At 46.2% G+C, this 15,507-nt stretch overlaps 3 protein-coding genes across 6 annotated transcripts in view; 2 read left to right on the top strand and 1 right to left on the bottom strand.

The window, feature by feature from the left end:
* dmxl2 (Dmx-like 2) overlaps positions 1-2,009 on the top strand; it is a 39,057-nt gene extending 37,048 nt beyond the window's left edge. For all 3 annotated transcript variants that reach the window (XM_084681702.1, XM_084681701.1, XM_084681700.1), the window contains one exon: positions 67-2,009. In XM_084681702.1, coding sequence (XP_084537828.1) covers positions 67-276 — 210 coding nt within the window. In that variant the 3' untranslated portion in view covers positions 277-2,009. The remainder of the gene's footprint in view (positions 1-66) is intronic.
* gldn (gliomedin) lies at positions 1,639-7,294 on the bottom strand. The gene is made up of 10 exons (XM_084681705.1): positions 6,176-7,294; positions 6,011-6,062; positions 5,867-5,884; positions 5,598-5,696; positions 4,869-4,979; positions 4,599-4,724; positions 4,427-4,507; positions 4,176-4,301; positions 3,724-3,874; positions 1,639-3,261 (listed from the first exon to the last, which is right to left on the bottom strand). Exons 1-10 carry the CDS (start codon positions 6,851-6,853, stop codon positions 2,796-2,798), a joined length of 1,908 nt encoding a protein of 635 aa, XP_084537831.1. The 5' UTR covers positions 6,854-7,294; the 3' UTR covers positions 1,639-2,795.
* A 3,211-nt stretch (positions 7,295-10,505) lies between these two features.
* Positions 10,506-14,273, top strand: cyp19a1a (cytochrome P450, family 19, subfamily A, polypeptide 1a). 2 transcript variants are annotated; one of them, XM_084681682.1, is made up of 10 exons: positions 10,506-10,603; positions 10,813-11,501; positions 11,609-11,759; positions 11,954-12,108; positions 12,243-12,446; positions 12,720-12,834; positions 12,962-13,073; positions 13,230-13,392; positions 13,511-13,755; positions 13,897-14,273. In XM_084681682.1, exons 2-10 carry the CDS (start codon positions 11,303-11,305, stop codon positions 14,143-14,145), a joined length of 1,593 nt encoding a protein of 530 aa, XP_084537808.1. In that variant the 5' UTR covers positions 10,506-10,603; positions 10,813-11,302; the 3' UTR covers positions 14,146-14,273. The 2 variants fall into 2 exon arrangements, with proteins under 2 accessions (XP_084537808.1, XP_084537810.1); XM_084681684.1 differs by having other exon boundaries at positions 10,538-11,078; positions 11,161-11,501.
* The last annotated feature ends 1,234 nt before the right edge of the window (positions 14,274-15,507 follow it).

The following is a 15,507-nucleotide window of genomic DNA, read 5'->3' as shown; positions in this document are numbered from 1 at the left end:
GGCTTTACAGATGATACCTACTGTATGAGAATCATCCTCCCCCCCCCCCCCCCCCCCCCCCCCCAGGTGTGGAAGCTCACGGGCCACGGCCTCATGCACTCCTTCAGCACGGAGCACGCCAAGCAGTCCATATTCCGCAACATCGGCGCGGGCGTCATGCAGGTGGAGACCCGCCCCGGAAACCGCATCTTCACCTGCGGCGCCGACGGCACGCTGAAGATGCGCGTCCTCCCGGACCGCTACAACATTCTCAACAGCATCTTCGACATCCTGTAGCCGACCCCCCCACCGCCTGGCCTCCAGCGGCCGGCAAAGGAGCCTCCGAGTGGGGCTGGTTCCACATCCTGTACACCTGAATGGTTTGTAGTGGCGGGAGGGGATGGGATAGGAGATTGAAAGATGTCCAAGCTTTCGGCAGCTTTCAGCGTGTTTGTACTGTAGGTTTACTGTCATGTAAATCATAGCCAGAGTGAGGTAAAGCTGTGCATATTTTTCCCCCGCCCACCCGAAAGCCTGAAAGCAAAGAGTTAAAGCAGCAGTACCATAAGTTGATTTTTAAAAGCTAGATTTACTGTCATTTTCTGAGGCCGACATTGTTCCAGACTCTGCTCTGAGAGGCTGTCCATAGGGAAGCTATGCATGTCCTGTTCTCGTTCCGCGGTGCAATCACAGGTCTATTGATAGTGCTCTGTAAAAGTGCTCAAGCAAAACTTTTAAAGTGTGTAACTGTCGTCATTTTGTGCCCACAGCTGAAATCTTTTTAGCATCTACTTTAACCAGCACTGTGGTTTGTTAAGTCAGTGGTTTTCCAGTGTGAATCGAGTTGTTGGATCTGCATTTTGTTTCAATGGTTTAACCTCCCCTGGCTTATCTCCCCGTGATGGCAGAGTTGAACCCCCCTTAGTGAGCCCTGCCCCTTACCCACTAGGCTGCTCTGTCTCCAGCCCAGCCACCCCCAGCCAGGCCTGGCCTGGTGTAGCCTGGCCCAGTGTGCTGTGTCTGCCCTCTGTGCGCCCAACTGCCCCCAATCGCCTGTTTGTGTGGCAGCCTCACTGCTAGAACATTGCTGTTTGGAAGATGACGTGTTTTACTCCTGTGACTGTGGTTTCAATGTCTCATCTGTCTAGTCTACCAAGCTCCCCTCCCACCCCGAGTAGAAACACAACACTCCAGTTCTGGTTTTGCACAATATGTTTTGTTCTGTTTATTGTTTTTTTGTTTGTTTTTTATTTTATTTATTATTATTAAGATTACGTTGTTGTTGTTATTGTTCATTATTAAGTTATACAAGTTTTCTTTGTGTTTTGTTTTGTCATTGTTTTCTTGTTATTTATGTTTAACATATTGCCTTTTACGTTAGGAATGTAAGGGGTGTATTACTCTATTTCACTGGGACGTAGTGCGTCATTGTGTTGGTAGGTTTGTGTGTGGTTACCACTGTAGTTCCCGTTTTTACTCCATAATAAATAGATATTTGCACTCAAATCTGGTGACACTATAAAAGTTTATTTCAAATGAATAGGCTATCAAGAGGAAACTGTTATATACAAATGAATGTCTGGCTATATTTGGCCTAGTAGTATAACGTTTAAAAATAGTTTTAATATATAAATAATATATATGAATTACCACAACAGCTTGTACAAACATGAAAGCATTTTCTTTATTTTTTGGTTTGTGTCATAACAGCTGGTAACTTTTGTTAAGTGTATGTATGGTATTTATTAAAGAGATTTGTGTTTCTCTCCCTCTTTCTTCCAACATGTCTACTATATGTATACTAAGTGTTCGGACCAATGGTCCCTCTTTTGTGTGTGTGCATGCGTGTTTCTGATGTGTGGGTGCGGGTGAGTGTGTGTGCGTAGTACGTACTTAAAAACTGACTACGGGGAGATATAAACTAGGGCAGAGAGAGAGAGAGCGACAGAGAGAGAGAGAGAGAGAGAACAGGCTGTTCTACCAAGGTCAAAGTTTAACCTTTGTAAGTTTAATAAATTATTTTTATTTCATCAGATGTTTTTCTTTTCTTTCCTGGAGCGGTAACCAGCGGTAACCAGACGTGAGCATGCAGCCTCACCTGAGCCGGGCAGGAAGTGCATCCTGCTTACACAGGCGTGCAGGTCCTGGGGCCATCAGGAAAGAAACATTGTGCGCTAGATGGACAGTAGGATTTGGCATGCAGTTACAGAGAAAAACGATTAAGTACAACAATAAAAATGTTTTCAGAAAGGTCAGTAAAGGGAAACAATAAATAAAGGGAACCATTTTTTTTTTTAAGTGAAAAATACAAAAACTTGTTATTCAAAACTTACAATACCAAGAACAGTAGAAAATGGGTAATATAAATACATCACTCATGTACTGTTTGGACAAAGTTCATTACACACACTATTTATACCCTAACGATAACAACTTCTTCATCTGATTATATTGATCTCATGGACCAGCCCTTATTGATATATCAACCCCTAACATAATGGGAAACTACACCGGAAGTAATTAGTTTGTCTTCACATTACTACACAAATCTAATATGAAGTTACATTACCAGCGTTCACAGATACAAGACGGATGTTTACGTGGGTTTTCCCTCAGCAGTCGCAAGAATCCGCAGGCTTTCGCAGACCTGTGTTCTGGTGACGTCTGGTGCGGGTCAGGGAGAGAGGCAGGAGACGGGACACGACAACGCAGACCTGTGTTCTGGTGCGGGTCAGGGAGAGAGGCAGGAGACGGGACACGACAACGCAGACCTGTGAGCGCCGACCACGTCGCCTCAGCCAGGACCAGCTCTCCGCTCAGTCGTCTGAGATGAAGTGGACCACGTAGAGTCTGACGTAGCCGCCGTCCCACACGTACAGGTGTCTGTCCTTGGGGCTGTAGGTCAGCATGGCCAGAACGCCGCCCGGGGGACGCAGGTCAAAGGTCATGTTGACAGGCTTCGCCTTCAGCAGGTCGAAGGCGAAGGTCACCCGTGTGTCCTTGGTGTCGGTGACGTAGAGCACTCCGCAGGCGATGAAGGCGTTGCCAGCTTTGTTGCGGGGGTAGGTGGTGTTGATGTAGGTGGTCACTGAGAAGGTCTTCTGGTCCAGTTGGGCCACCATGATGCTCTCGTCCAAGCTGGAGGAGAAGATCAGCCACAAACCATTCTCGTCCACAGCCAGCTTGAAGTAGGTCTTTGAATTGGTGAGCAGATAGGAGAGGTTGTGGTACAGAGCGTTGTCAATAGCCAAGGTGGATAGTTTCTTGGTTTTCAGGTTAAATCTGTGAACAGATAATGGTGCAATACTGTAAGACACATTCAGGTTTTTGGTTGACTTTACACTTTCTACTCCACTTACTGGAATTTACTTAAAGTATAGGTTTTGTTTTAGGTTATTATAGGTCTATAAGGTTAGTATAGGTCATTATGTGTATTAGAGGTATAGTATATTGTATATTGCATACTCTTTATTTGTTTATTAGGTATTTATTATTATATTTGTATTCTATTTTATTTGAGCTCACCATAGATGTAATCTATGTTCTTAGTACTCGTATATGTTATGTTATGCTAGGTTGCTTGCGTTGTCTTGTCCCAAGAATTTCAGTGCCCAGTCTGACCTTGTGTTGTTCTGTGCACCTGACAATAAAAACTTGAAACTCAAGCCCTGTGCACTGGACCATAGACTTAGTGAACCAGAGACATTTAACTTACAGTTGAAAGTCACATGTGTGGTGTCTTACTTGGCAATGTTGGAGGTGCCAGCTACATGGTAGTAGAAGGAGCCGTTGTGAACCATGTGACCACAACCCTGGAAGAACTTCCAGACGTTGATGACCTCACTGCTTCTGTTCTGGAAGGATGTGATGCTGTTGTATTCCCTTATTACACTCCCTACAAAAGGTCAGGAGGAATGTTCTGCGTTAAAACTGATTCATTTACTATATGTTTGAATCCACACAGCCTCTGGTGCATACACGTTTGAATCCACACAGCCTCTGGTGCATACATGTTTGAATCCACACAGCCTCTGGTGCATACACGTTTGAATCCACACAGCCTCTGGTGCATACACGTTTGAATCCACACAGCCTCTGGTGCATACACGTTTGAATCCACACAGCCTCTGGTGCATACATGTTTGAATCCACACAGCCTCTGGTGCATACACGTTTGAATCCACACAGCCTCATACCAGAGAAGTGATTTGCCACCCAGATGCGTTCGTCACTCAGCACTGCCATGTCCTTCATCCAGGTTCCGAAGGTATTATTCATCTGAGATATGTTCCTGGGGTTGATCAGTGACTTGATCAAGCATTCTGAGGGACAGAGAAGGATGGTAACTCAGAACACGGTTCACATACACACTAATGACCGTGTCACTTCCTGGTAACTGTTTAAACCCTGAAAACACACTCTGAGGATCGTCCAGTCTGACACGTACCTTTCTTCTTCGTTTTCTCCTGTTGTTTCCCGACCTCCTTCCCAGACAAGGCCCAGTCATTTGGGACGGCATGGAGTGGACCTGAGGAGAACATGTAGGGATTATGCATCTTCACTGTCTTTCTACTCAGAGAGAAATGACTGGATGGCAAACTGAGAAAGGGGTGTCTCACCCTGGGTCTGGGCAGCGTGAATGTAGGGTCTATGGCTCCTGTTCCTGGGGGGTCCTGGGGGTCCTGGGGGGCCCGGGGGACCAATAGGACCAGGAGATCCTGGAGGACCAGCTGGACCTTCGGGGCCTGGATTTGAGACAGGCGAGGACACCGCTCACCTCGTGGTAAAAACAACCTTGTGCACTCCAAGACCAATGTGCTCAACCCTGGTCCTCAGGGGAAATGTGTTTCCATTGGACAATGTTGCAATGCTCTGTTTTGTGTCTTTACCCTGTAATATGACGTCGTTAGATGGGTGTGCCTTTTCTCCAGGAGGGCCTTGCTCTCCTCTCTCTCCCTTCTCTCCCTTCTCTCCTGGTTGTCCCGCCTCACCCGGTGGGCCTGTGAGGGGGCAGATGTCAGGTGTTTGATTCCAAACAACAAACTTAAATCAATTCACACGAAACTCATTCATTTGGAATCTTACAGGGCGAGGCAACAGACAGAGATTTGTGAAAGAGTTTGTTAGTCATGTCAGGATCCGACCCATTCACTCCTCATGATGATTCACATCATTCACACTTGAGGAACCCAAGTGGGATGCTGAAAGGAGTTTTCCGTCTCATTCAGCTGAGGCCCAAAACCGCACTCATGAATATCATCTCTGCCCAGTGAGAGAAAAGATTGTGCCTTTCATCCACAGAGACTTGGCAGAGGAGGTTTGAATGAAGAGAAGAGAGCCCACAGTGAATAGAATGCATCACGATTATGACACGCGACACAGGGGCATTTCGGTAGTCTATCAGTCTGGAAGTACCTTCCAAATATGTGTAGGAAATGTGAACGTAAGAGTATGTGTGTGTGACTGTCTATACAACCAGGCAGACTCTTAGGAGATATTGTGCTGTTCCCTTTCACTGGTTCATTATAACAAGTTTCTTCACCAAAAGACCAAAAATTGCCTCAGGGTCTATGAGAAAATGGGCTGTGAAAGAGCACAGAAGACTGGCTGGTCCTCACCTCTCTTCCCTCGCTTGCCGTCTGCCCCGGGCAGTCCATCCAGCCCTGGGATCCCATCAGTGCCATTGTACCCTGGAGATGCATCTCGTCCTGGCAAACCTAAAACAGACACACAGACAGCACAGAGAACCTTTAAAAGGTTTAACCATAGGCGGTGCTTTTATGCAATTTTTATGTCAGGTTCTGAGGTGATCAACGTTCTTTCAACGCAAAGTTAAAAACATGGTTGTCATGGTACATTTGAATGACATGATAATATTATCACTCACCAGGCGGTCCTGGAGGTCCTGCAACAGAACACAGACATGTCAGGGAGAAAATAAACTTGAATATGGTTTGCCAAAATCTGAAAAAGATCGCCTGTAGTCACTGAAAAATGTTATGTCACTAACAAAATTATGATAAGAACTCACCTGCAATGCATATTCCCTTTGTGCTGTTACATATATCGATCAACACTTTGATCTAAAAACAAAGCCAACCACAAACCATTCAGAAAATACTACAGATTGAAATGTTTCTCCTTAAAAGGAAGAAAGTGACACGCTCTGACAGAAGGAACCTGTAAGCTCACTCACCGGGACCATGGAGTAGGTCATCATCATCATCATCTCGTCCCGTATCTCCATCTTGTGGCCGTGAGAGGGCCTGTGTTTGTGCTTCAGCTCGTGCCTTATCCTCTTCCCCATCTCCACCTCCACCTCCTGGCTCCCCTCCACCTCGGGGCTGGCCTCCTGCAGCAGCCCCTGGATCTCCTCCTCCTGCTTCAGGTCCCTCACCTCCTGCCTCACGTCCTGCCTCACATCCTGCCTCAACTCCTGCCTCAGCTCCCTTTCGATCTCCTGGCTCACCTCTTGCCTCAGCTCCCTTTCGATCTCCTGGCTCACCTCCTGCCTCATTTCCTGCCTCAACTCCTGCCTCAGTTCCCTTTCGATCTCCTGGCTCCGCTTGTTCCTGGAGTACTGGTACTGGACCTGCTCCTCCACACCTCCTCTGGGCACCTCCTGGAGGAGTTCCACCACGGAGCTCTGCTCCACCTCCGTCACCCGGCTCTCCACCTGGTCCAACCTGGTCCACAGCTGGTTCTGCTGGACCAGGAGCACCAGGAGGCCCACGGAGTTCCCCAGCGCCAGGGCACAGGAGCCGTACAGCAGCACCCGCTGAGGGAGAGACAGACTGGGGGTCGGGATCCACATATCTACTACCCCTGCTCCTCCGCCTCCTCCGCTTCGGAATTCACTCGCACGCTTCAGCATTCACACTGGAAAATTATACTGGAGAAGTATCCTAAAGACAAGTCCTTCACTGTTCAGTGTATGTCTCCTTTCTTGTGGTGGATGAAGTGTAAGGTCCGAGCTCTCGCTCTAGATTCCAAAAGAGCAACGTCGTTGGATTACAGAAACAAAATCCAGTATACTTTTCACTTGACACTAACTCCAAAGCTTCCAAATCAATCTAGACTAGTTCTGCGTCCGAGTTCCAGGTCCAAATACAATCCACGACATCAGCAGAGTCCGGAGAGTGGAGTGTGTCCGGGTGGTCTCTCTGAAGGCAGCCTGGTAAATACTCTCCTTGTTGTGTTGTGGACCAAGAGGAGTATGATGTGTGTGTGATGTAGGGGTGGGCTTTCAACAATCCTTTGGGCTTGTCTGGGAAGAAACCCCCTCGTCTGTGCAGTCACCTGATTTATATTCAGCACAAACCATTCTGGAGCCGTGGGCAGTGACTGACAACACATAGACACACACACACACACACACACAGAGTGCCATGAACAAGAGCAGAAAGACCCAAGGCTTCATGTTTTCTTCTGTAACCCTCAAACTCTCCCCATAAACCCCCGCCTCACCCCTCAACAGAAAAGATGTACACACACACACACACACACTACCCTTGTCATGAACTGTTACATTTAATAAAACGAATGTATTCAAATGTTCCAAGTGTCCAATAAGGGTGTCTTTAGTGAACACATCAACAACACATAAACAATGTAAGCTGGTAAGAAGTTTGTCATTTCAATCAAGTTGCTGGTTGATGCGCTGTGATATTAATACTGTATATTGAAGCACTTTTAGTTCTCTTTTTAGCAGTGAGCTGGTTAGTAGTGCTCTCTGCTCAGGCGTCACCTGCCCCCAGATGACCTGGTCTGCTGTTCCACACGCTGACTCCACATCTCCCCAGGCTCCAATCCCATCACCCGTCTCTGCTCTCCTCCTCAAACCACAACAATGACCCAGTTCTGTAGCTTCCATTCGAGCTAGAAAAGAGACAAATGACCAGTAATATGACATTTCCCCAGGAAAGTGACACATCTCTTGGGAACTTTCTTTGCCTTTCTAAGTCATTGGGGCACTGAAACGAACCTCAATGGCATTTTGTGTTGATGTGCTTTTACCAGAGTGTTTACAAACAAGAGTATCTGTACTTCTACTTAAGGGAAGTATGTGTGTACTTTTGCCATCTCTGCATCCTTCCAACAATGTAGGCCTACTTCTTCTAACAAGCAGCAAGCATATGGTTAAATGAGTCAAACAGCTCATTCACTGTAATGTGTTCATTAAAAGCAGCACTCGTAAATGTAGTGTGTATAATGTCCTTGGGCCAGACAAAGACTGAAACCTCACTTTGTCACACACACAAACACACACCACAGTTAAAAGGCAAAGTCTGACATAGATAAGTGGATCCAGTAAACCTCGGCGTAACCTCGCTGTTACAGTAAAAGGCTGTTCACTGGTGCCTTCCCCCAGACTCTGGGCCTGGGGCAGTAGGTCGCACACTGACAGGAGGAGAGCGCTGTACATCAGAGGAGAGGCTGCAGCAAAGACAGCACAGGGATTCAAATGTTCTCTCTAATGTGTCTCCATAGAGCCTGCTCAGTCTCATAGTCCCAGAGATGAAGAGCCTGCTCAGTCTCATAGTCCCAGAGATGAAGAGCCTGCTCAGTCTCATAGTCCCAGAGATGAGGAGCCTGTCCTGGGGGGATGAATGAGAGAGAGAGCCCCTCACTCCAGAATTGTGTTGATCTGATTTTTCTTTGCGATTACGATACATGCACACCTGCACCCTTTAGTATCGAACATTAGAATGGATCATTCTATGCAAGCCGTATCGAAATTCTAAAATATTCAGCTAACATGACGACTACTGTATCGTGTGATGTAAATGGACAGACGGTTCAATCTGCTGCTTTCCTAGATATTATTTCTGCACCCTCCTCCATTCTCTCTACTTCCATTTTCTCTGTGGATCCCAGCACCGCCAGCAGCTGTGAGGATGCCTTCTGTTCCCCTCCTTCATCAGGCCACGCGTGAGGACAGCTGGGATGGACAGCTGTTTGGTGACCTGCCATGTCCTTGAACTCCAGTCCTCAGCTGCACTCGCTCCCACTCCCTAACAGCCTTCCCATCCTCCTAACATCCAATACCTTTTCTACCCTTCCCTCACATTGAGTCATTTTTCATTTAGCAGACACTCTTATCCAGAGCAACTTACAGTAAGTACAGGGACATTCCCCCGAGGCAAGTAGGGTGAAGGGCACATCATTTTTCATGGCCGGGAATCAAACCGCCAACCATCTGATTACTAGCTCAAGTCCCTAAATGCTAGGCCAACCGCTAGGCTCACTACAATACAACCGTCCTTTCCCTCTTACCTACAATCACAAGTAACCTCTAAGACCATCTACAGTGTGCAAATGTTTACCAGAACTGGGGGAATACAGTAGTGAAATCAGAATACAGTTGTGGGGCCCTCCATGTTCCCAGACCTTCATGGTAGATGCAGTGACGCAGCTGGGGGTAGGAGTGGGGGGTAAGGGGTCAGGGGTGAGGGGTCAAGGGTGAGGGTGGACCAGGCCAAAGACCCCACTGTTCACAGGCATGAAGTCAAGGAATTCTGTTCAGATGAGTAGTAATTCCACTTAGTTTTGTTGCGATGGTAGTACAGTGGCCATATCACGTTTATAGAGAAGATATTGCTCAATAAAACCTGCAGGGCTAAAACCCATAGAGTTTTTTTATACATGATATTCATTTGACTGTTTTACACTTTGTCAACAGAAAACTGTATCTTCAACCAGTCCAAAAAATCCTCCCTCGAACCTATAAACACATGCAAATCAATTCCACACAACTGCATGGTGACACAGAGTCGACCACAGAGACACAAGGTTACATTAACATGTACAGAGACACAGAGGCCTGGACCCAGAAGGAGGCGAGAGACAGGGGTCTGAAGCTGGAGCTCGCTGTAACATCAGGAGACTGCTACACTCTGCTTATTCATGCAGAAGAATCTAGACCTTCTCCGTCATACGGTCCAGAGATGTGAAGGCAGGGGTTCTGAACACAGACGCTCGTTTGAACGCAAACACATTCTTGTTCTTTCACATTCTCGGGGTGTGGGCGGCGAGTGAATTCACAGTCCTTTCTACTGATTAAATGGTACAAAGAGGCCAAGGCCAAACAACATGGCCTTTGTGCGACAACGACAAAAGTGATTGCGAGGTTTAGGAGAGAGAAGCAAGGAGGGGCAGGAGATCTAGGAGAGAGAGAGTCATTTGAAGAGTTACTGTAGATGGGCTTGGAGATCTAGGAACGTTTGGAGAGGTGGGGCCTTGGCTGGATGTTAGGGAGGAAAGATTTGAGAGTTGTTGTCTAAATGTCTGAGACAGAAGACTAATTGTCTGTATATGTGAACAAGTGAGTCACGATTAACTAGACACAGCACCCATTGAACGATAATGACATCGCATTTTCAACAGACACATGGGTCAAATGTATGAATATTTCTCTGTCTCCAAGTTATGTAAGCCTGTGTGCGTTCACTCCCACGCAGCTCTGCTGCACCATCTGCTGGTCACTATTGATATTACAACTGATGAAACTCATTTCTGCTGAGAAGAAAAAACTGTCAGATCTTGTCAAGTCTTGTTCTTCATTTCTGTCTGCCATTTTAAAATCCAATATCACCACGATCCTCGTTTGAAGTCAAATCTGCTGGTAACAATCTTATCACATTTAAAAACAACAGGTGGTGACACTCGCAGATGTTTTGTTTCTTCTGGTGAACTGCACAATAGTTTGAGTTGGAGGCCCACGCACTCATTGGTTGCAAACCACTGAGAATGTTTAATTTCCTGTGTGAGAGCGAGCTCAAGTGAGAGTGTGGAGATAAGACTGTAATAACACCGAAATTCTCCCCGCCTCAGACTGGAACGCGGTGCAGGTGCTCTGCCCAGGGCTCTGCTCAGGGCTCCCCCTCCGGTGCGCGGTGTTGGACCGACATCCTCACTCCTCTCTGAGGTTGAAAGGAGCAAGGAAACACCTGCTCCTCACAACCACTGACGCAGGGCTAAGAGATCACGCTTACGAGCTTTCATGTTAAGACTGTTTTGGATAACTCGTTTCACAACATGTGCCCGACTAAAGAAGCCCCATCGCTCTCAAGGACACGTTGTGTTGGCGGTTCTCCAAGGTTACGGTAAAATTTGTTGAAATTGTTGAATCCAAGGTTACTATGAAATGTTCCCTCATTGTTATGACTTTTACATCACCAGTGAGCCAGTGGTCTAGCAACCTGACTGGCCTATAAGAGAGGGCTGCCTGGCTGTCCCTGCAGCACAGACCCCTGGCAGAGACTGAAGGCGACGTGTTTTCGTGAGCGTTCGTTCCGTGCGAGTGTGTGTCCCCGCGTCTCTTATGGATCTCTTCTCTGTGTGCGAGCGCTCCGTGACTCCGGTGCGTCTGGACCCAGGCATGGCTAGCCTCGTCGCGTCCGCCTCCCGGAACGCAACGGCTGTGTGGTCAGAGGGAGTCTCCTTAGCAACCAGCGCCCTCCTGTTGTTCGTCTGTGTGCTTGTGGCCGTCTGGAGCCACTGTGAGAAGACCTCTGTACCCGGTCAGTCGTGCCTTACCGCCCGCAGGCCGGGTACTAATCCATTTCCTGTCTTGTCTCTCTGAGGCTATCTTGCTCTGTGTCTGATGGTCTGTTGTGATCCCTGGCAGGTCCTTGGTTCTGTCTGGGAGTGGGGCCCTTGATGTCCTACCTGAGGTTCATCTGGACGGGGATTGGCACAGCCAGTAACTACTACAACAACAAGTATGGGGACATTGTCAGGGTCTGGATCAATGGGGAGGAGACCCTCATACTCAGCAGGTTGGCACCACATTTATCACTCGAGCAGACCAGCAAGACCAAGAAGCAAAAATGTTCCTGATAAAAAAAAAATAAGAAAAAAGTTTGTGCAAAAGTTATCTAATCTGTTATGGAACAAACGTTGAGTAAAAAAAAAAAGGCTGCACATTTCCCAGTCCAGATATCGAGTGACAGTTTCTCCCTTACCTCTCTAGGTCGTCTGCGGTGTACCACGTCCTGAAACAGAGCCGCTACACCTCACGTTTTGGCAGCAAGCAGGGCCTTGCGTGCATCGGTATGGACGGCAGAGGGATCATATTCAACAGCAACGTAACTCTGTGGAAAAAGATACGCACCTTCTTCGCTAAAGGTAGCCTGTTTCACCAACCCACAACACGACAAAACATGAAAACATGGATCAACAAAAACACAACAAAAACAAACATGGATCGTTAAAAAAACAAACAGAAATCGCTGTATGATGACGTTTTCATTTGTGTATAGCGCTGACTGGACGGGGGCTGCAGAGGACGGTGGACATATGTGTGTCGTCCACTCACACACACCTGGATGGTCTGAGGGAACTGCAGTGCACGCAGCCAGACGGAGGGGAACGTGACGCTGCAGGCCAGGTGGATGTTCTCAGTCTGCTACGCTGCACTGTGGTGGACATCTCCAACAGGCTGTTCTTGGGAGTGCCTTTGAATGGTGAGCAACACACATGCACATAGAATACACACACATACACACACACATAGAATACACACACACACACATAGAATACACACACACACACACACACGTAGAATACACACACACACACATAGAATGCACACACGAAGCATGCACAAACACGCATTGAATTTACTTTCTCAGATTAGATTAAATATAACTTTTATTAACCCTGAAGATAAACTCTGACTTCGCAGCAGCCCCAATAAATTGTACTAAACATATTCAAATGTGTTTTTGCGTTTCCAGAGAAAGAGCTACTGCGGAAAATCCTGAAGTATTTTGACACATGGCAGGCGGTACTGATCAAACCAGACGTCTACTTCAAACTGGGCTGGATTCACCAAAGACACAAGAAAGAAGCGTAAGTGAGATTCAAAATCATTTAAGAGGCTTCCCTTCAATGTTTCTTTGCTTTTTATTTGCTAACCATGCATCCTTTATCCAGGCTATGTTTGTTCAGACGTTAATATTATTGTCCTGTGGTACAGTCAGGAGCTGCAAGATGCTATTGAGAGTCTAATAGAGCTAAAGAGGAGAACTCTGCAAGAGGCGGACAAGCTGGATGACATTGACTTTACAGCAGACCTCATATTTGCACAGGTCAGTCCTGGTCAAACCCTCGCACACGCTTCACCGTACACTTGTTTTGGCTGACAAAGTTTGACCTTGGCCAAGTCAAACACTGTGAACAGAAGAATAATCTGCCAGTGGTCTCAATAGCCAGATCCCTACAAGGTTTCCCCTGTGTTTTTTCAGAGTCATGGGGAGCTGTCTGCAGAGAACGTGCGTCAGTGTGTGTTGGAGATGGTGATCGCGGCTCCAGATACTCTGTCCATCAGCCTGTTCTTCATGCTGCTGATCCTCAAGCAGAACCCAGACGTAGAGCTGCAGATTCTAGAAGAGATAGACGCCGTTAAAGGTGAGGTTTTAGCTAGATCTGGTCACGTCTGAAGAGTCTGGTTAGATTCTGGTTAACTGATGCTATCTCTGTGAGTCAGTCACGGTGAGTGATGGTTATTTACCGTGTTCCTCTCCAGGTGACCGGGAGCTTGAGAACTGCGACCTGCCGAAGCTCAGGGTCCTGGAGAACTTCATTAACGAATCCCTGAGGTTCCATCCTGTGGTGGACTTTACCATGCGCAAGGCCCTGTCTGATGATGTCATAGACGGATACAGAGTGCCAAAGGGGACAAACATCATTCTCAACATGGGCCGTATGCACAAGTCAAACGAGTTCTTTCTGAAGCCCAAGGAGTTTAGTTTAGACAACTTTGAAAAAAACGTACGACAATCTAAAGATTTCTCTGTATTGTAATTGTGATCACCAAGACACATATTTGGGGTGAAACTAAACATCAGAAGTAGAAAACTAACATTTTATTTATTTACTTCTTTTTTTGTTGCCATTCCTCTCCTCTCTCAGGTTCCTAGCCGGTACTTCCAGCCTTTCGGCTCAGGCCCACGCTCCTGTGTTGGAAAACACATCGCCATGGTGATGATGAAATCCATCCTGGTGACGCTGTTGTCCCGATATTCTGTGTGCCCTCAGAAGAGTGTAACACTGGACTGCATCCCACAGACCAACAACCTCTCCCAGCAGCCTGTGGAAGAAGAGAGGGAAGCTCTCAAAGTGATGTTTATACCACGTCACACAATCAGGAAGTTGTCATAGGTGTCCCGGAGCCAATATCAGCCCCTGATGTTGTTTTGTATGTATTAGTTTTATTGTTTTATCTATTTTGTTATAATATTTGTATTATTACCTTTTGTAAATGTAAATTATACGTTCCAGAAGCAACCGTAGACACCTTCCCTCAAAGTGACTGTTGTAAAAATGTACGCAAATAAATTTAAGTTATTAAAAAAATATATCTTGCATTAATCTGTTACAGTTTTTTCCTTATTGTACAAAACTGACTTGATAAATTACTTATAAAAACAAGTTCCCTAAACTGTCAAGAGAGGGCGCTGCAATCTGGAACACTGTTTCAATCCAATCACACACCGTCTGAAGCGGATTCTCCCCCATTACAACAGTTCCCCTGGTCAACTCTGATCGTTACAGCCATAGATATTTATATATATCTATGGTTACAGCCGCATCACTCTGTCGCTGGGCACACGCTCCTGAAAATTGAACATAGTTGTTTTGCTCGTCACAGCAATCATCTCCACGTCCGGCCACGGGCCCTCCTGCTCACCCTCCAGAAAGCAGAGGCGATCTTCACAGACAATATTACAATGACTCCTACCTTGCTGATAGAATAAAAAGCTAATCGATGCGTATGTTTCCTGCACATCTAGCATGCGACCGGTTTCACGGAAAACATGCTACACAAGACTTCTGGTACCAACACAAAACGCATTCTAGTGGACGCTGTATAAATCTGCAGGCATTAAATAAAAATGTGCGACTGGGTTATAGTACTGTAAAATTAGGATACAGTCATGGAAAAGAACATGAGGAATAATTCCTACACAGAAAGCCTCAAGTGCTGCTCTCATTAAAGAGTAACTTAAGTACCACAACATAGTACTCAAATTATGATACATCATTGATCAATGAGGATATGTCAGAGTACGTAAAAAATAATCTCATAAATCACGAATGTTTTCAACCACTATGTGGCTTGAGATTCTGGATTTACCACAAAGTAATAATAAAATAATTTTGCAAAGATTAGTCGTAATCAAGACCAGGATTTACGAGTTTAGCCAGTATTAACCTTGGGGTTTAAAAAAATGTTTTTTTGATGTTTGGTTACACTTTAAATGGCTGTAGTATTCTGCTATTACAGGACCCCTGAATTCCCTCCATGTTGGCTGTTTAGCTGTTCTTCATACTGTTTCTTCTTCTGTCCATCTCCTATGAGAAGGATAAGCACTGGATAGATTTGCTGGAACATAATGGTCATAATTTAAATACTTATCAGTAACTGATCCTATCCTAACTTGAGTGAGGGGTCGATTCCTGATTTTACAGAAAGCGGTCCTGTCTCTTGGGTTGCGTTTCGCTTGACCAGATCAGACTTTC

The sequence above is a fragment of the Hypomesus nipponensis genome, chromosome 19, assembly GCF_054491055.1.
Source record: "Hypomesus nipponensis isolate SF chromosome 19, ASM5449105v1, whole genome shotgun sequence".
In the NCBI taxonomy this organism is placed as follows: Eukaryota; Metazoa; Chordata; class Actinopteri; order Osmeriformes; family Osmeridae; genus Hypomesus; species Hypomesus nipponensis.
Note: the sequence above shows the minus strand (reverse complement) of the source record. Positions and strands in the feature narration are given on the sequence as shown.